This window comes from Hypanus sabinus, chromosome 2, assembly GCF_030144855.1.
Source record: "Hypanus sabinus isolate sHypSab1 chromosome 2, sHypSab1.hap1, whole genome shotgun sequence".
Classification (NCBI taxonomy): domain Eukaryota; kingdom Metazoa; phylum Chordata; class Chondrichthyes; order Myliobatiformes; family Dasyatidae; genus Hypanus; species Hypanus sabinus.
Genome location: NC_082707.1, coordinates 115446391 through 115467835, shown reverse-complemented (window position 1 = coordinate 115467835; position 21445 = coordinate 115446391). Strand labels below are relative to the sequence as shown.

At 42.4% G+C, this 21445-nt stretch overlaps 1 protein-coding gene across 1 annotated transcript; it reads right to left on the bottom strand.

Moving 5' to 3' along the window:
* Nucleotides 1-484: 484 nt before the first annotated feature.
* Nucleotides 485-20592, bottom strand: chp1 (calcineurin-like EF-hand protein 1). Its single transcript, XM_059952915.1, has 7 exons — nt 20435-20592; nt 20169-20241; nt 10747-10827; nt 6111-6238; nt 4883-4944; nt 2459-2581; nt 485-2302 (listed from the first exon to the last, which is right to left on the bottom strand). The coding sequence occupies exons 1-7, from the start codon at nt 20499-20501 to the stop codon at nt 2249-2251; spliced, it is 588 nt and encodes a 195-aa protein (XP_059808898.1). The 5' UTR covers nt 20502-20592; the 3' UTR covers nt 485-2248.
* Nucleotides 20593-21445: the final 853 nt, after the last annotated feature.

Below are 21445 nucleotides of genomic sequence, written 5' to 3'. Positions count from 1 at the left end.
GTGATCCCCCGGCGGTGTGGCATCGCGCAGCGTCCATACTGGAGTCGGTGCTGCCCCCCAGTGTTTGCTTGACAGAAGGCAAACTATTGTGTTCAACTGCAGACTGTTGTAACATTCATGGACTAAGGGACTTCAAGACTTTTTTTGTGTGACTATATTTTACTGCTGTCTTATATATGCTATACGTGCTTTGTATAATTGTTGGTATTGTGTTTTACATCTTGGTTCCAGAGTAATGATATATTCATGTTTGGTTGAATGAGAATTAAACTTGAAATTGATCTTAAGTGACCTCAGCAATGATGGTTTCCAAAACATTATCAACAAGTTACCAAAGTTCAAGGTCCCTTGACCTTCAGATGATCTCAGCTCAGGTTTCTGTTACTTAGTATCACAAGGTGGGCTCTTGTAGGAAATAGTAGGAAAATAATCCAGTGTTATTTGAGATGAATGATAATCAGTGCCAAAATAAATAAGATAGAAGTGAGGGAACGATTAAATGTTTTATTTATGAAATGTACAGATAGTCTTCTCATGGGGAAGAAAGTGATGGCACAATTCAGGAAAGGACAATGTGAATCTATCCAGTACTTGAGAGCAAGTCACACCCACTCACACAATATGTTCAGTTCAACCAGAACAGAAACTCCCCATCAATCTTTGTAAGGAGGACTTGCGTAATCATCACCTTCCTACGCGCCTCTGAGGGAACACAGAACATGAAGCAAGTGAAGGTACCCGGGCCAGTCACTCTGCATGCAGCTTTTAGAGACAGGAGCTTCACATGCTACATCAGTCGCTGTAGTGGAGCATACAAGGACAGACTCAAAAATACCCAAATAAAAGAAATTCAAATGGGATGGAACATCTTGACTCAAAGAACAAGAGTGAACCCCAGAAGCAGGGCAGGTCTGAGAAACAGATCAAATGACTGAGCCCTGTTCTGAAGATCAGATCCCAAGTTAAATACTGGAGTTTGTCCCTTGGTTCTGCAGCAGGCTCTTGGAATCCATAGTGTACTGCTTGGCAAAATTAGGGTCGAGTTGTCTGAGTATTCTGAAGTAAAATAAACCAAATCTGGTTTAAGTTCCAGAATGCTGGGCAGTCCCAGCCCTGCCTCCCGGTTAGTGTTGCAGTGAAGGAATCCGTACCACAGTGAATAACGTGTGAAGGTTGCTGCAAGGTGCTGAGTTATCAGGATGAATGCATGCACGAGAGTTAAATATAAACATACTGCAATGTAGCAACTGGTTCATTAATGATGTTACTAGTACCGGCCTGGAGGCTAGAGGTGCAGAGGGACAGCCTCACTATAATTCTATACTGCACAATAAAGTACTGGTTTCACAGAGTCAACTTTAGTGTTCACTGAGAAACCCAGTTACTGAGAATAGGGCAAGCTCTTCATAGGCAATACTAAAAGAACAAAACTGATGTAGAGGAACATCGAAGCTGAGCAGGCTGCAGCAGCTATAAACACAGGCAGGGATTTCACCAGCATCCAGCAAATGTGGAAAAGTGGGGAAGGGTTCGAGGTGTGCTGGTATTTGTGGGGATGGTGAGTGGGAAGGAGGGCGGAAGGGTGGAGACAACACCCAGAGGAGCCCGAAACTGATAAGGTTGCATGGAGAAATAAGAGGCCTCATCTGAAAGGATCAATAGTGTTGCATTTCCCATCACCTGGACAAGCCCTGATCTTGTGCTAGGGAATGGACAGAGCAAGACAGCTGACTAAAGGGCCTATAATGTGAATATTTTAAAAACAATTTATACAACAATGGACTAATAAATACCCCATAATCAATAACCCCAATCAGAAAAACCAGCAAATACAATTTAAAAGCACCTAATTGCCACCCATTCGGTCTTACAATCAGAGAATAGTCTGTTCCAGGGAGCACCAGAACAGTACAAGTCCATTGAGAGTCATGGACCCCCTCAGGCTGGTCACCTCCCGAAGGCATAGCACTGTCCCACCAGCAAGTTATTCAGTTTGTTTGTCCTGCATCTCACTGCTCAGTGGTAGCCAGGTGAAATGTGCCACACTGAAGGGTAACTGGTGGGACCCAGGAATTGCCACACTGAGTAACAATTCCCACCACTGCCCAGGATTGGGGAAACCAATTAAATGAATGGCAGTCTCCTGTGTGATTGACAAAGTTCTCTACATGATCAGGTAACGTGGTGAGGTCCGAGGCTGACAGAGCCTGACTGGAGAGATCTGCTGCTGAGTCACAACGAAGAGGATTCAGTGGAGGAAACGAATGCTCATCTTCTGCTCAACATCAACCTTCTCCAGCACCTGCAAGGGAGAAAAGGAACAGTGAACCAAATGAGTGACAAACAGCAAGGAACAGGCTGAGAAAAACAAGTGGGCCACAGATATAATAGAGAGGGAAGAGTATTGCTGGATACAGGCCTTTCTGCAGAACATTGGAGGGCAGGTTACTGAATTTACCTTCTGAAACTCCATGAAGGAGATTGAACTATCGCCGTCCTGATCTGCCTCTTGAATTGTCCGGTCTGCAATGCTCCCCAGCTGCTCGTCAGATATGTTAACTCCCACCATCATGCGAAGGACCTGAATGGAAGAGAGAGGAAGATGACGAATGTGTCAAAAAAAGGAGAGAATGAACTGTTTGAACTCCTCAAATTACCAGCTTCTTCTAAAACCAGATACTCTCATTACCACCAAACACACCCAGCAATCAACACACCAGCCTGCAGTTTTTTTATTTATTAAATTTTCAGAAAATTACAAAGAATAAATGTAATGATAAAATAGTAAGAAAGAGAAAAAAATATTAACCCTCCCCCCTCCCCTTAACCCTTGTCTAAAGAAAGAAAAAAAAGAAAGAAAGAAGGAAAGAAAGGAGAGAAAGATTGCCTGGATATTGGAGGATCCCCACATGCTCCATGGAGTTCAAAATAATTTTAATATTTATTTTTACTTTCCCCAATTACTTTATAATTTTATCTTCAAAGGACCTATGTAATTAATCCTATCTTTTGTAGGTATGGGAGCCAAATTTTCAAAAATATATCATATTCATTTCTTAGATTGTATGTAATTTTTTCAAGTGGAATACAACTATATATTTCATTATTCCAATGATCCATAGTTAAATATAAATCAGATTTCCAAGTAACTGCGATAGCTTTTTTGGCTACTGCCAATGCAATTTTTATAAATTTTTTCTGATACTTATTCAATTTAAATTTCGGTATTATCCCTTCAATGTCTCCTAATAAAAATAATATTGGACTAAGTGGGAGTTGTACTCCAGTAATTTGTTCCAATAAAAGTCTTAGATTTACCCAAAATGAATTTTAAAACAAGACCAAGTAGAATGTAAAAAAGTACCAATTTCTTGATTACAATTTCTTGATTACATATTTGAAGTTAATCTAGTTATTTTCTGTGGTGTTATATATAATTGATGTAAAAATTATATTGTACTAATCTAAGTCGAACATTTATTGTATTTATCATACTATCAGAACATAATCTTGACCAGCTTTTTCCATCAATTTTAATATTCAAATCAGATTCCCAGTTATGTCTTGATTTATGAATTCCTGATTTAATTGTCTGTTTTGGAATCAAATTGTACATACAGGATGTAATTTTTAAAATTTTTCCTTTTTGAATTAATATTTCTATTTCACTAGGTTTTGGCATCAACATTGTTTGACCCAGCTTTTCTCGTAAATAAGCCTTTAATTGAAAATAACAGAAGAGTGTTGTTTGATATTTTATATTTATTTTTTAATTGATCAAACAACATCAATATACCTCCTTCAAAACAATCACCTATATATTTAATCCCCTTTTGGACCAGCCTGCATTGTTGATAAAATTTTAATGTTTATTTTTCTTTTAAACTACTTAAGGTGAGACACAACAGGATTGGACGCTTGCAGGCACTGCAAAGTTCTAGAGGAAATCAAGAGCTTGAACTGTAATGCTTGTATGATAGCTACACTGCAGCCTCGGAGGGAATCTCTGGGCCACTTGGGCAAGATAGGCTTATATTTTTTATTTGGTCTTTCAGAATGTCCCAGAGCACTTTACAACTAAGGAAGGAAAGTTGAAGTTAACTTCAGTAATATGGGAAATGCAGAAGGCAATTTGCATACAAGCACCAACAATGCTATTTTTAAAAACTCCAGATGAGAGGTATTCACTGGAACATCAGGGACATAAGAGGAGTTTAGTATCATTGCAGCTGTCAGGCCAGCCGTACATGTTCATGCCTCTAGAACTCCTGAGGGTCAGGTGACAATCACAAGAGCACAACATTGTATTTGTCAACGTGGAGCTGAGAGCAAATCTGTGAACCTGGTGGGAGCGAAGAATGTTGGGAATGGCAAGGGTGGAGCACTGTGAGAGGGGTGAGGAACAGGTGGCAGAGGACCATCAGTGGGTGTGTGGCATGGGTCAGACACACCCAGCCCCGAGACATCAGGCAAGAACATTTGATTCTAAACAGATGGTTTATTGATCATAACAAAATGTCTCTCTGGTGCTTCCTGATCCCTCCCGTCTCCTTTTCCCTTTCCCAAACATAATTCCCCTCTCTCCACCCCCCCATCCCACTCTCAGTCCACAATAGACACAAATCAGAATCAGGTTTATCATCACTCACATATGGCATGCAATTTGTTTTTGTGGCAGCAGCATAGTGCAAATTATAAAATTACTACAGGACTGTGCAGAACGCTTAAGCATCCTGGCTATATATGTGCCTTAGACTCTGGCATAGTACTGTAAGTGGGAGAGTAATCTACAAGAAACAATTAACTACAGCAATGGTTGATCAATTCCACATCATACAAACTGGACTAATCTCAAAGGATACTTTCAGACTCCATTCATTACCTGCAGGAGCTCTTCTCGAGAGATTTTATCATCCTTGTCAAGATCATACAGCCTGAAAGCAACTGAAATGGAAGAGAGAGGTGTTTCTATTTGTCACAATGTCTGGGTAACACGTAATTCAGCCAACCGAGGGAAAAAGGACTGCACAATGTGACTGGAGGCACTGAACTGACCCTCTGCATTCAATCACATTTTTCTCAGCCAGACTTCTCAAGTCTCCCTTCCTTTGCCCTAGAGATCAGTTTTCTCCTTTGCTTTATTTCCATCTTACAAAGTCCCTTTCAATGAAACAGATCTGTGTTGCACTGAACTGAGGCTGAAGAATATGCCCATCCACTAGCCAGTGTCTGATTCAAGGACAGCCACTATGGTCACAAGAACTCAGAGCCCTACACCACCACCCCACCCCCAGGATAAAACCAGGTTGCAATGAAAAGTAACAAAAGCAGCCACTTGACTGGGGGCTTCATATTGCTCTTGCTACCACCCTTCCCCTCCAATACCCAGAGTATGTGTGTGTACACACAAATTACAAGCCTGCAGTTTACAGGAATGTGCAGCTGATACTGGTAGTGTGCATGAGAAAGCAATGTTGAAGTGAATGTTGTGGCTTGTGCAATATTCACCAGGTTTGCATACTTGAACAATGACCAGCAGAGCTTTTACAGACTGTTTCACAATCTTCTTCAATCGCAGTAGCACACAGATGTGTCTTGCTTCATGTCTGAGCAACACTATTTGTTTTATTGAGATACAGCACAGGATAGACCCTTCTGGTCCTTTGATCCACGCTGCCCAGCAACCCCCCCTGACTTTTACCCCTGCCTAATTATGGGACAACGTACAATCATCAATTAACTTACTAAGTGATACGTCTAGAATGTGAACTAGAATAGAGCACTCGGAAAAAGCCCACACATTCCACACAGGGATGTACAGACTCCTTACAGATCATGCTGGAATTGAATTCCAATGCCCTAAGCTGTAATCGCATCGTGTCAACCACTGCACTACCGTGGCACAATTGCTGACATGATTGTTAACCCTCCAAGGGCGAGATTATATCAGTCTGGAATTTTTGGGACAACCTGACCTAATGCAAGCTCAATCTGTAGCCATGCGCTGCCACACACGGGTTGTTACAACGGCCCTAATCCACCAGCTGACTTCTCTGCCAATTAGATGCCACCATGTCCATCCCCATCAGAGAGATGACTAAATCACTTACAAAGAAGCTTGTTGTTCCTACTGTTGAGTGGCTCAGGAACACGAGGGTCTTTGTTTTTGTCGCTATCCTCGATGGGTCGGAAATGAGCAAGGGTCCGCATAAAGCCTCGGAAATTCACTTGGTCTTCGCTGAACAAATTTAGAAAGCAAAAAAAATCAGGGCAGAAAGGTGTACAGCCACACGAACCGAACAGAATGATTAAATGCCATCACTGAACGCAGCAGAGGATCGGAATCACAATGACTCTGAATACCAGGGTTACAAAAGTTAGAATGAAGCCTGCCATGCATGCAAATCCTACACAGGCAGAGCTTAGACCTCGCAAACTGAGGTGGAAACATGACAATGAAATATTGCTTATTCATTTAAAGATCATGAAGAAACTAGCATGTCCCTGAGAAATGCAGGATATGGTACAGGAGTACGATCAATCAGGTTACAGTGCTGTAATGTGGTCCCATGCAGGGAACTGGCTGACTCGAGCAGTCACCATATGGGGCTAATGGAACGAGCAAGGCTCAGTAAATTGAACATAGATTTGCATATTTGCATCACTTTAGATTTGCAAAATTACATCATTTCCTCTCCTGAGAGTACTCTATTTTCTCAAGCCAATACATTAAACTTGTTAAAGCCCTTTAACCCCAAGCAAAATGATTGTCAGTCCCATTCCTCAGCATACACATCCAAATTCCTATCCAATTTCAAAGCCTGAACTCACTTTCACCAATCCTACACAAGCAGTGAATTGCAGATCACAACCATTTTCTGTGAAAGAACGTCTTTCCTCCTAAATTTTAAAAGCCCACATACTTTACTAAACTCTCTGAACAAACCCTGCTAATTAAAAGAATGCCTGCACAAAGTCAACAAAGTTCACGACATGTGCCGGTGATATTAAATCCAATTCTGATTCACCGCCCCTCACCTGGATCCCCCCCCTTCATGTGCTCCTCTTTCTCTCCAGTCCAGATGAAGGACTTTGACCAGAAATGTCAACTATTTCCCTCCAAAGATGCTACCTGACCCAGTGAGTTCCTCCAGTGCTTTATGTGTTGCTGCAGATTCCAGCATCGGCAATCTATTGTGTCTCCTGTGTACATGTACACCTAGGTCTGGGTTATCGCTCAGCCTAAGCAACTGTCCTTGCTAGTCTCCAATAGCTCACTCACCCTTTACAGTCAAGATAAATAACTTCATGCCTACTAAGGATCTTTAGTGCAATCTGCCAGTCCATGCCTATCTGCAGCCTGTCACTGCTGTTCTCACTGATTGCCAGTCAAATCTGGTGTCACCCTCAAATGCATTGTTTACCCTCCATACTGTTCAGTTTATTAACATATCAGAAACACACAGCTCCCACCACTGACCCTTACCATCCTCTAGTATTAGCAACCATTTGCCATTATTCTCTGCCGTTAACACAATTCCCTATCCATGCTGCAACTGAATCTTTAACGATGCAGGCCTCAGTTTTGCCCAACACCTTCTGAAAATCCATGTACTTGACAACTATTGCATTTCCTTTAACCCTGTTTACTTTCTCAACCAAAAATCCAACCAATAACCAAAGGGAAAACCCTAGCTGACTCTAGATGTATTGTTGATACTGCACACTAAAAAATTTACAAATACAAATGATCAGGAATTAATAGACAAGAGAGCCCAACGCTCCATCTGACAGTGACTCTTGGCATGGATTAGTACCACTGCACACAACTGATTATCCTGGCCAATAAATCTTTCCGACATTGCACTTGTAAACCATTCACAACACTTCCTGAGAGTCTGAAGAGGTTTATGCCTGGGAAATGGTGCTCTATAATTAGTCATCTGTAGGCAGGTCACAAGTATTTGAGGGCTCTGTTTCAAGTATGACAATGAACTCGATGTTCCTGTCAGTAACTTGATAACGAACAAGTACATCTTATCCAAAATGCTTGGGGCCAGAAGTGTTTTGGGTTTTGGATTTTTGAATACTTGCATCTATATAATGACATACCTCGGGGATGGGACCCAAGTCTAAACACAAAATCCATTTACATTACATATACAGTTTATACATATATCTTGATGGAAGCTTTATTTAATAATTCTAATAATTTTGTGCATGAATCAATAACATATATATTGAACCATCAGAAAGGTAAGCTATCACTACCTTGCCTGCCCACATGGACAGTCAGTGGCTGTTCGGCTTCGCCATCAATCCCGACTGAATTTGTGTTACCAGTGAGCAGTCTGTCTTACACTCGTTCATCACACAAATGTACTGATGCAGTTGTTCAGAGTGTTAGATTTTCATCAGCTCAGCAAACTCAACAAATTTCTCTGCTCCTTTGTGATCAGCAGGTGCTTTATCACCACAAATCTTTATAAATTTAATGCCATACCTTTTATTAAGTTTCTGCAACCAGCCTGCTGAGCATTCACAATTACCTTCAATTCTCATTTCATCATGATAGATCTTCACTTGTTTTATGATCACCATGTCGTGAATCGGCATGTGTTCACTCTGACATCAATGAATACACTCTTTCATTACATAAACAGGATCTTCATTTTTCACTTTATGCAGTGTTTTTCTACTTTGCGTTAACTTTGGTTCACTGCATCACCTCTCAGAAGTGTCAGTGGCGTGCAGAGAGCTGCACAACCTTCCCAGCACCTTATGGAATTTACAGCACTCAAAAAAATTCAGAGGCGTTTGGATTTTGGAATGTGGGATAAAGGGTGCTCATCCTGTATTACCAAGTGTATTCAGTGTGTGGAGATGGGTTAGAGAGAAAGTGAACAGCTATCACAGCCTTAGCAGGTACTGGATAAGTACTATTTCTGTAACCAAGCAATAAACTTCGACAGGTTTGAAAACACAAACCTCCACTCCTTGAAGAGGCTTATTGCTTGGTTACAGTAACACTGGGTTTGACAAATCTCCAATCAAACCAGACCAGTCTAACTTACAAAGCAGCAGCCTTGCCTTGCACAACCAGCTTGCACCAAGTGTTGTAGAAATGGAATGACTGGAAGCAACGGGGAAGCAAGCAGAAACCCAAGGCTAATTATAACTGGACATCTTTTGCATAACAGCCACTCAGAAGGTGTGAATACCTGAATACTGAATGTAGTGCATGGCATTCCTGATATGCTCCAAGTATCAGCCCTGCAACTACCTCAGTCCTCCCGGGATAGAAAAGGATATTGAGTAACCTCCAGTCCCGTTCAGAATCCCTGACAGGATGTCCATGTCAACTCCAAGCCACAAAAGTAAAATGCTTGTATCCAAGCCAGGGTCAGTTTCCAGAGAAGTGCCAATAGCCATTCCAATAAGCTCTTCCTACAACTCGAGGGCACAGGCTCACAGGCACCAATGCTTTCAGTGCCTACTCACCACTCAAAAACCCAGTCTGGAGACAATTCCAACCTTTCACATGGATGAGCACATTCTAATAACCAATAATGTCAAGTCACTTTCATTGCATTTCAATTCCCTCTGACAAGCCCCCACCCTCTGGAAGCTTAGAACACAAAGATGGGCATTGCAAAGTTAACATTTTATTCAAGACAAACGTACCATCAGTAAAATGGAAAACCCTGCAATCAAGAGGGGCAGCTGGATGGTATAGGAATGGGAGAACAGTATCAAAACTGTACAATGGGTGAACAGAACCACAAATACTAAGGCCAAGCATCATCTGATTCCACTGCAGGTCTCAGGATTAGTTTTCTCAGTCACCCAACTGTAACACCACACCTACAGTAAAGCAGTAATTACATGAATGGATTGGTAACCCAAGTATTGGGAAAAAAAACAGCTTTGTAATTTGAGAATTTAAATTCAACAATTTAAAAGACAAGATAGCAAGGGTGAGCATAAAACTGCTGACTTGTCTTAAATCATTATTTGCTGAATATTTGGAACGATCTGCCAGAAATAGTGGTTGACGCAGGCACATCGGCAATGTTTACAAGCCAGCTACGTAAGTACTTGGGACAGGAAAGAGCTATGGGCTAAACATGAGACTAGCTTGGTGGCATTACGTTCAGCATTGGTGTATTGGGCCAAAGGGCCTGTTTCCCCTGTTGTAAGACTTTAACCCATTGGTTCATAAATTCCTATTGGGGAAGGAATTCTTTATCCGGTAGGCTAGGCTCCCATTCTACACCTGTGCACTTGATACTCTACTGCCCACTGGTGACACAGTAGACCACTCAGGTGTAGCAATGAAGTTCCTGAATCACAAAAGCCTTGTGTTAGTGTCAACTAAGGAAGGAACGGAAGCCCATGATCCAAAAGTAAATTTAAAATAAGGGGAACTCGAGAACAAATAAATGGTAAATTCAGGTTTAATGCCAATGAGGAAGCAGAATCCCTAATGGGATTGGAGTGATGTAGCCCACAAACTCTGCAGGTGGGATGGTACAAATGAATGGATTAGACAAACCATCTTCAAGTTTTGCCTTCAGGGAATGGAAGGAAACTTCATGGGAGATAAATGTTCCAATCCTTGTACTGCAGTGACCCAATACTTCAGGGATGGGCAATCACTAAGCTCAGCCTTGAATTAGAGGCTTGGCAGGAAAGGTTAAAAGGACGTTATCTGAGGAGGAAATACAAATATCAGTAACTGCTTACTTTTCTGGGAAGAAGGCATTAATTATTCTGTCTCCTAAAGGATTAATGGCCAGCTCAGGTATCCGTTGGAAATCTTCACGACTGTGGACAGAAAGACAGAGTAATTAGTAACAGATTGGGCACAAGTTTTCCCAGTGACATTGATAAATGACTTACAAAACAGACACAATGCAGAACATTCATTTCAGAGATGACATCGGGAAATCAACATTCACTCCACCTGTTTTGCAATGCAAACTCATCCACCCAGTTTCTCACCCAACAGAAACACTAATTCTTGGACGTCACAAAGTCACACAAAATGCAGAAACGAACTCCACAGTGCAATCGACCGGGAAGTCATGATTACTTGACCAACCATGACTTGGTTCTACAGAGTAGAAACTTAGAGACCATTTCCATCCATTATACCATTTACAAAAATTTTAGACTTTTTTCATGCATGCACACTCACCAAAGTGACAGCACTGCCTTTCTAAAGCCCACAATTCAGTTGAAATGTCACCTGTCTCCTTTGGGTGAGTTATATCACACTCTCAGCCCTTGTGCAACAGCTCATCTGAATTCTGCATTGACATCTTCTCAACCAAATCTTTAGTTCCATACGCAACATGCCAGATTAGCTGATACATTATACCAGGTGAACGGAAGTCATACCCCATGTCTTCTGCCAGTCAGAGATCCCAAATTCATAGATTTGGAGACTGCAGGTGGGTTGTGGAAAAAAAATCCATATTAAGACATCCAGAACAAGTACTACGCTACCGTGAGGCGTCATGGTAGTGTAGTGGTTAGCGCAATGCTTTTACAGCTCAGGGTGTCTAGGGTTCAGAGTTCAATTAGAGCACAGTCTGTAAGGAGTTCGTATGTTCTCCCTGTGACCGCGTGGCTTTCCTCTGGTTTCCTTCCTCAGTCCAGAGGTGTACTGGTTAGTAGATTAACTGGTCATTGTAAACTGTCCTGTGAGTAGTCTTGCGTTAAATAGGTGGGTTGCTGGGTAGTTGTGTCTCAACGTGTTGGTATGGCCTGATCCACACTGTATCACCAAATAAATAAATCGTTACAGAGCCATCAACTCAGGAACAAGATCATAACACAGCCCTTCATTTTGATAAAAGCTATACTGAATGTTTTAGTCTGACCACTTAATTTCTGATTGACAGAAATGGTAGAATAACTCAACCATCTGTAGGAAGGGGAACCAGTCATTATTTCATCAAAACACTCATTAGGATACTGCAAGTTACCTTATGACCCTGTGTTGTAGCTTTGTGAATGCAAAGACCCCAATATAATGATGTTACACCCAAAGAACATTCTTTAATAGCTTCATTACTTTACCTTGTTGACAAGAAGAGACAGAAAAAGTTAAAAGAATGTTTCACAAACCACAGAGTAAACATAGTGATGCTTTTTATGGGGGCACACTCTGTGTACCTTGCATGGAGAATACTTTTGAGGAGAGAAGACACAATAAGCACTTCTGGTCAACCAGATGAGCAGCTCTCTCAAGGGGCTTAATCTAAACAAGAAGCTTCCAGTTAGGGTCTCAATGAAAACCGGAGCACCTAGGTTAACAAGCTGAGTCAGTTCATAAACAAGAGAAAATCTATAGATGCTGGAAATCCGAGCAACACACATAAAATGCTGGAGGAACTCAGCAGGCCAGGCAACATCTATGGAAAAGAGAACAGTCAACATTTCGGGCTGAGACCCTTTGACAGGACTGGAGTAAAAAAGCTGAAGAATAGATTTAAAAAATGGGGGGGGGGGGGGGGAGGAGAGAGAGAAACACAAGGTGATAGATGAAGCCTGAAGGGGGAGGGATGAGGTAAAGAACTGGGAAGTTGTTTGGTGAAAGAGATACAGGGCTGTAGAAGGGGAAGTCTGATAGGAGAGGACACAAGGCCATGGGAGAAAGGAGGAGGGAGGAGCACCAGAGGAAGGCGATGGGAAGGAAAGGAGATGAGGGAAAAGAGGATTGGGGGGGGGGGGTCTTGGCCCAAAATAGCAACTATACTCTTTTCCATTGATGCTGCCTGGCTTTCTGAGTTCCTCCAGCCTTTTGTGCGTGTTGATTCAATTTATATACAAGTTGCAGTTACCTGGCTTTTTATATTAATTACTCATAAAATGTGGTCTGATCTTCAGAAGAGTCACAATAACAGACAAACAGCCTAAACTAACAACACACAAGCATTTATACTTTCCACATCTTTATTGAACACATTGTTTAATCATACACAGCCCAGGTTGGAAAAAGTATGTGAACCTTTCTATTTAATAATTTGTGGATCAGACTCGCACAACAACGAGGAGGAATTTTAGACCATCCCTTCATACAAAACTGTTGCAGCTCATTAATATTTTTGGGATACTTTGCATGAACAACCCTCTTCAGGTCATGCCAAAGCATTTCAATTGGGGTAAGGTAGACTCTGACTTGGCCATTCCAAACATGAACGTTCTTCTTTCTAAACTATTCTGTTGTCGATTTACTCGTGTTTCAGATCATTGTCTTGTTGTATTATCCAACTTCTATTAAGCTCCAGGAGATGAACTGCCACCCTCACATTCTCCTGTAAAATGTCTTGATACAATTTTGAATTTATTGTTCCCAGGCCCTGAGGCAGAAAAGCAGCCCCAAACCTTGATGCCCCTTCCAGTTGGGATGAGGTTTTGGTGTTGGTGTGCAGTGCCCTTTTACCACCAAACATAACAATCTGCATTTCTGCCAGAAAGTTCAACTTTGGTCTCATCCGTCCATAGAACACTGTCCCAGAAGCACTGCAGAACATCCAGGTGGTCTTTTGCAAACTTAAGATGTGCAGCAATGTTGGGTTTTTTTGAGAAGAGTTGCTTCCTTCCATAAACACCATTCTTGTTCAATGTTTTTCTTATAATGGATACATGAACAGAGACTTCAGCAGGTCTTTTGGCCATAGTACTTAAGGCACAGAAAACAGTCATTTGGTTCAAGGTACAAGATGATTGCGTACCAACCCTTCATTACCCGAACACCAGCAATATGAACTTGTGTGTTTGCTTAGTTTCCCATCAAGTAGTGAAAAGCCAGATAAGCTGAATATCTTAATCTATCAGGGGATATGGGTTAGTGCAAATAAGCAACACTACGCTAAATGACCAACCACAACCCACATGGTTAGAGTCAGCACAAAAGGGTTGAATTGCTCATGCTTGCTTCTATTTCATATCTTCTCATGAATTACACAGCATATCAGTTAGTATGTCTCCAGTCTGAGGCAAATATCTCTAGAAGGCAGATGTCTCTCAGATATCTGCCACACTCTCAGGAGAGGGCCATGTCCATTTTCATGAATATTAGTAGAGCTACAATCTCACAGCTCCAGCAACCTGAGCTCAGTCCTGACCTCAGATGCTGTCTGTTCAGAGTCTGCACTCTCTCCACGTGCTCTAGTTTCTTCCCACATCCCAAAGATCGGTAGGGCAACTAGCAGTAATAAACTGCCCCCAGTGTAGGCAAATGGTGGAATCTGGGGTGAGTTGATGCTAAAATGGGAAGGATAAATTTGGTTAGGGTAGGATTTGATTTGATTGCTTGATGGTTGGCACTGATTTAATGGGCCAAACGATTTGTTTCCAAATAGCTACTCCATGAGTCCAGAAGCCAGAGTGCACAAGCATGATGTGGTTATTTGTGGCACTCACTGAGAGCTATCTGATTGCTACACCTATTTCATTATAATACTGACAATAGTTCAAAGTACAGGATTGATTCGATCAATGAAACTCCTACAGCAGACTGCACAGTACTGCTGCCCCTCAGCTCCACGGAGCCCAACTTACCCTCAATGTGCAAACTCCAGACAACACTGTCTGTGACTGTATGGGCTTCCTCTACACCCCAAACACACACTGCTCAATGTCAATCACTCCCTGGGTAGCAGTGAATGAAGGAGGAGGGGGAAGCGATGGGTATGCGAAAGGGAACATGTGGCAGGCAGGTAACAAAAGGAGAATGCTCCCAGGCCTGATATAAACTTGTTGGACCAAGCAGCCTCCTGCTTCACTTGGAAATGCATAAATAAACCTTGTTTATAGAGGCTGCTAATGGTGGTGGTGATGGTACTAGGCAGGTGACTGTATAGACCCACAGGGCTGAGCATAAATCAGCTGATGTGAACCTGATGACATGAAGTAAACCGTCTGACCTTGGTCTGACTGTGGGGGTGAATCAGAACTGGCTTTAACTGCATGGAACTTGAAAATTCAATATATTCTTTAAATGTACAGCATACTGAGCTGCTGTCCTAGAGGAAGCAATTTAACTCTGCAGAATGTGGTGCAAGTCACAATATAATTGGAGGTTAAATGACTTGTGTCATATTTTCAGAATTCCCTCTCCTCATAGCCTTCAAAAATTACATCACAGGGTGCTGTTAAAAAAACAACTGTCTCTTCATGTTGGCAACCTTTAAGAATGCCAATTTATGATGAATACTTACCCACTCACTAGTCCCAGGTGGGGGGGGGGGGGGGAATTTGGAACCAGAGACACAAACAAAACCACAGATGTTGGAAACCTGGATCAACACACATAAAAAGCTTGGGAACTCAGGTCAGGCAGCAAAAGTGAACGGATGATGTTTCGGGCCAAGACCCTTCATTAGGACTGGAAAGGAATAGAGCAGAAGCCAGAATAAAAGGGTAGGAGAGAGGGAGGAACATAAACTGGCAGGAGACACGCAAATCCAAGTGAGGGTGAAAAGCAAGAAGCTGGTAAGTGACAGGTGGGGAAGGCAAAGGGGGGGAAAGATTAGGAATCTGATAGGAGATGAGAGTACCAATGCCATCTCGTGTGAGGGAACACACACTAGTCCTCATTGAGGGATAAGAGGCAGAAAGAGTGAGCAGTTTCAAGTTCCTGGGTGTCAAAATCTCTGAGGATCCAACATATTGATGCAATTACAAAAAAGGCACAACAGTGGCTATATTTCATGAGGGGTTTGAGAAGAATTGGGATATCACCAAAGGCACTCGCAAGTTTCTGCCGATGTACCACAGAGAGGACTCCACCTGGTTCCCCAGCATCCAGGACTTTTTCAAAAGCTGATGCCCCAAAAAGGTCGTATCCATCATTAATGGCCCCCATCACCCAGGACATGCCCTCTTCTCTTTGCTACCATCAAGGTACAGAATCCTGAAGCCACACACTCAACATTTCAGGAGTAGCTTCCTCCCCTCTCCCATTAGATTTCTGAATGGACATTGAACCCATGAACACAAACTTAATTTCCTGATTCTGATATGGGTCTCTGTTGTGGACTGAGAGTGGGAAGGGGGCTGGAAGGGGTGAACTGTGGTTGGGAAAAGGGGAAGGGAGAGGGGAGGGAATAGAAAAAAACAGACATTCTGTAATGATCAATAAACCAACCCTCAGGGCTAGGTGTCTACACCTGCCAACCACCCCCCTCTCCACCGGAGCCCCTTCTCTGCCACCTGTCCCACACCCCGCCTGTGGCGCTCCATTCTTGCCATTCCCAACGTCCTTTGCTCCTGCCTGATTTACAAACTTGCCCTCTGTTCCAAGTTGACAACTGCAAAAGTCTTAGGTACCCGAGCTATACAAGAGCTGAAGACTTTTGCACAGTACTGTATATAATGTATAGAATGTATAGTTTTTAATTACTATATACTGCAATGTACTTCTGCTGCTATAACAACAAATTTCATGACATATGGCGGTGATATTAAACATAAATCTGAGATCATGGAACAAGGGAAGGAGACAGGCAATCCGAGAGAGGAAGCAGAAGATGATGGGCACATCATAACAGTAGAGGAAGGGAAAGAGAAGGAGTGATGGAGCTAGGATTACAGAATAAAGGAAAACAGAGGGGTGTGGGGAAGAGTGATTACCGAAAGTCAGGAATTTCAGACAACTTCTCATTCTACTTTCACTTCATGTAATTCCACTTCATTCCCTCACTGATTTGTCTGTCCACACCACCCCCTTACAAGCCAGATCGCAGAGTAACATCTCATATTACACTTTGCTATCCTGGCATTGTCCTCTTCCTTTGTAGCCCTGATGATGGGTCTCAATCCAAAAGATCAACGGTTGATTTACTTCTATAGATGGCTGTCTGACCTACTGAGCTCCTCCAGCATATTGAGAATTGGACCCAGGTCAAGTTCCTTCTAAGCTAAACTATGCCATCTTTCTATGACAAGTCAAAACAATGCACTGCTTGCTGCTTTCAGAGGGTCCAACATTAAAACAAAGTTCATCTTGCTGACAAATGAGAGCAAATCTAACTCATAGAGCTAGTGATCAAGAATAAACTTGCATTGTGTACTGCAGTTAAGTGGCCTGCCAATGTAGATAATGCTCACAAGAATGGTCATGTGAGGTGCTCACACACAACTGTACACTTGGCCTTGTGCCTATGAATCCATAAACACACTTAGAAAATCTGGGGTGGAAAGACACTTTCTACTTGAGAGTGTTGGATTAAAACCATTAAATCCCCATTAATATAGAACGGTACAGCACAGGAACAAGCCCTTCAGCCCTCCATATCAGTGCTGGCCATGAGACCAACTTAAACTAATCCAAAAAAAGTGAACTATAAACCTCATGTCTGGGATTGGATGGCATGGAGAATGACAATACAATTGGAAACAAAAATTCACAAAAAGAGCGTCATAACTGACTGAATGGGGCAGGAAAGACACGCACTCTAAAACCAAGAAATAGTGAAATTATGCAAGGCTAGAGGGTGCAGTCACATAGCACTGTCACATTCTGATTGCCTCATTACAGGGAAGGACAAGAAAGAGCTCAGCACTGGCGTCTGCATTCCTTTCTGTCCCACCCTCATCCGTAACCTAACTAATCCTCCTCTCGTCCCAGTGGCCCCACAACAGTCTGTATCCTTCACTGGTTCAAATATTACTTAAGTTTTCCTTAAAGTATGCAGTTGTCTTGTTGTGACAAAGTAATTCGTAACAATTCTCTACAATTTTCTAACCATACATTTTTTAAAAATAACTTTTCAACAGTTAAGCCTTTGCCTATTCTTCAGATCTCTGCAATCTACTTCCAGCCACAATTATCTTTCCCTACTTGGCCTGTCATCCACTAAGGACAAACTCTTTCCACGGTCTCACCTTATGAGACTATTATTATTTCCACTACAGACTTGAGGTTTGCATTCTATTTCTTTGGATGCACAGGAAAGTCAAAGAATTTCTCACATTGTATGTCTTTTTGACTCCAAACACACTTGAAAATTAAGTGAGGAATAGCATGTCATTGCACCTGAAATGGAAGGAATGCCTTCAGAGTAGAGACCACATATTGCAGGACAATGTGCACATATCATACATGCATCAGGTTAAAGCAAAGATTGGGATAAGTGATCTTATGTACCACAATCCTTTAAATTATCCAATTAACAGTGAATCTGGGTTTGGACAGTGGCATCTACTGCCTCTCAGCTCCAGCAATACAGGCTCAATCCTGAACTCTGGAGCTAACTGTGTGGTTCTTCTTCAAATCCTCTGGTTGTCTGTCATTAATAAGATACTCCTATTGTAGATGAGTGGTAGAGGCAGGTGGAGGGGGGTGCGGGTATTGGAGTATAAAAGTTGCATTGTCTGCTGTGTAACCAAAACTATGTAGTCAGCTTTGTGTTTGCTATTTGCTATGTATGTATCCAATTTAGTCGGAGAATGAAATCTCTGTATTGTCTCTGTACTATTGAACACATCAGTGACTTAAGAATGTAGCCAAATAAGAAGATAATGGTGTGTTAATGAGAGGTAGCTAAGAGATGTAGATTAGAACATGATTAAGTCAATGGGTAGAAACAATAGTGGCGGATGTACTAGTGATATGCAACTGTAGACCGATTGGATATGCTAATGCAACCAAACCAGGAGATTGCTATAAAAAATGCTATGTACAAGGATCGGTGGGCAATCAGCGACTAGCTCAATGACTGTCTCAGCTTTGATTTGCAAATTAAAGTTTAACCCTTCTTGAAGAATCTTCTGTGTCTCCTGGTCGTTTGTGGGGCACGAGAAACCATGACACGGGGCACCGTCTGGATTCTTTACGATTGTGATCTTGTGTGTGACTGTCGTAGTGTCTCGTTGCACCATGACCCCAGAGTTATGCTGTCTCGTTTGGCTGCATTCCATGTATGGTTAAATGACATTTAAACCTGAATTGATAGGATATGAGGGAAATACTGTATAAACAATATATGCTTAGCAGCTGGAGATCCAAAGGGCCTACTTATCATGAGTCTCTGATAGATTGCAAAGTATTATAGCGGGGGCATCCTTTCCTGTCATTGCCACATCCTCTTCCCTACTTTTATGGAGCACATTAACTTCCCAACTCTCATAGGGATGTATGTCTCATCCCATCTCAAGCAGTCTCAGACCAGAAAGTCATGAATAGTCAGGACAAATTAGAATTTTTTCACCCACAGTAACCATGACAGCTAATGAGTGACCTGAAGAACAGTGCTCAAGCTCCTGATCCATTAGCCGGGGGTTGGGGGTTGTGTGTTTTACTGTACACAGATACAGTAAGGTGACAGAAACATACAACTAATGCAGAACAATTGCCATCAACACCAGAGACAATACAATTCTGTCATGCATCAACCATAAAGAGCCCTTGAATAGTTTTATACAAGTGAATTAGTCACTTTTTTGAGTTGGAAGGGGATGTTAAAGGCAAGAAGAATTAGGCAGCTGCATTCAGCTAAAAATTTCAAAGGACCCAAGTACTAACTGCGTGGAGTTTGTGTGTTCTCCCTGTGATTGCACGGATTTCCTCCCAAGTCCCAAAGATGTGCAGGTTGGTAGGTTCATTGGTTGTGTACAGATAGAAATTTTGAGTGTGGGGGAGGGCAGTTTGATGGGAATGTGGGGAGAATTAAAAAAAATAGGATTGATCTATTTACACCAGTGCAAGTGTGTGGACTGCACCAACCAAATACTTGGTGGACTGTTGACCTATTTCTGTGTTGTACCAATTCCTTAGACTCAATCCAGTCTGGCCTTTGAGGATGAAACATATCATATCTTATGATCAAAGACAGCTCAAGGTGAAGGTTGGCCACAAGATATTTCATTCCTAAGATAACTTTCTCCCAAAGCATTAGTACAGCTAGCTCTTCTTATGCTGTTACACCAAACCAGCCATGTGGAACACTGACAGACAGAATGTGTCAGCAAAAATTAATTTGGTGACACACATTAAAAAAGGACTGATACAAACACAACAATATAACCACAAAGAAGCCAAATATGGCAAGGCGCAGTGGCACATTAAAAATACAAAACAATCAGGAGATTTTACAAGAATCCTATAATCATATCCATGGAACTGGCTGACCAATGAAGACTGCGCTCCTCACCTGAGTGTACCATTCTCTCCCTTGTCAAGGCTGGTGAATCTGCTGTACAGGCGTGTAATCTGGCTGTGAGAGACTGGCAAAAAAAAAACAAAGCCATCAGACGGGGTGAATGTGAGACTCGAATGCCGAGCTTCAGTGAAAACATCTTCCCTGCATGACATTAGTTCAGTCCTTGCTCTTTAACGACGGTACGCACATCAGTGAAACGGCGACCCATTCCACCACCGCCTGCTCCCCATCTCCCAGCCCTCGGCCCACAGACTCACAGCCCGTTTCCTTCTTGATGTCCTCGATCTCCTCCTCCCGGAGCAGACTGGACGCCCTGGATCCCATCTCGTGCTGCGGCCTTCGCTTCGGACGCCCTGTAAGTCAACTTCCGGCCGCCAGCTGAGCCCGCCTCCGGTGACGCCGCCTCACGCCCACAGACGTCACGGGGCGCGGCTTGCTGACGCGCGAGCGGCGGAGTCCAGCCTCTTCGTCCAAGAACTCGGGATCGCTGAGCTGCAACTTCAGAGCCGGTATTATTATCACTGACATACGTCCTGAAATTCGTGGCTTTGCCGCAGCGATACATAAAATATTCTACAAATTACTATAACTTCAACTAGAACCCCCTTCCTCATCAAATGTCCATCAACTCCAAAATTCTGCACCCTCAGAGAGAAAAAAAATCGCCTCATCTCCATCTTCAGTGGGTGACCCCGCTCCTATCTCAAGCAGAAGAACATCTGCAGGTGCTGGAAATCCAAGCAACACACACAAACTGCTGGAGGAGCTCAGCAGGCCAGGCAGCATCTCCGGAAAAGAGTCAACATTTCAGGCCAAGACTCTTCCACAGGAACTCATCATCTTCATAGTGAGAGGTCAATGACCTGAAACATTAACTCCGTTTCTCTCTCCAAGGATGTTGACTGACCTGCTGAGTCTTGTCTGAACTTTTTATTATGCTTATTGGTTCTCTCACTTATTAAAGATTAATTTACCTTTCAGCTGGAATTGTGGCATCATACCATGCACAGTCCCTTTAAGGTACCACATATAACAATCAGTTATCTACTTACACTAAATTATTGACATAGCTGGCTGTATCTGGGTGACTTTAATTTGGACACCTGACTATTCAGGTCTCCTATTGAAATTAGGTGACTAGCAAATAGGCAGGCTGTGGAGAGGATATGCAGTCTGATCCACAAGGTTATCACCCATTGCCCCTGCTCATGGAACATTTGTACTTCATCTCCATGTTGCAAAATCCGTCAAAACTTCCAGCTCTCCAT

Bases quoted from the DNA above. Each gene is read 5' to 3' on its own strand.
- chp1 (XM_059952915.1), bottom strand. From the start codon at position 20,501: ATGGGATCCAGGGCGTCCAGTCTGCTCCGGGAGGAGGAGATCGAGGAC. The intron at 10,828-20,168 runs GTGAGGAGCGCA...TTCTGTCCACAG, and splicing joins GGAGAGAATGGTACACTCAG to TCGTGAAGATTTCCAACGGA. The intron at 4,945-6,110 runs GTAAGTGATTTA...CTTCCATTTCAG, and splicing joins TAGGAACAACAAGCTTCTTT to TTGCTTTCAGGCTGTATGAT.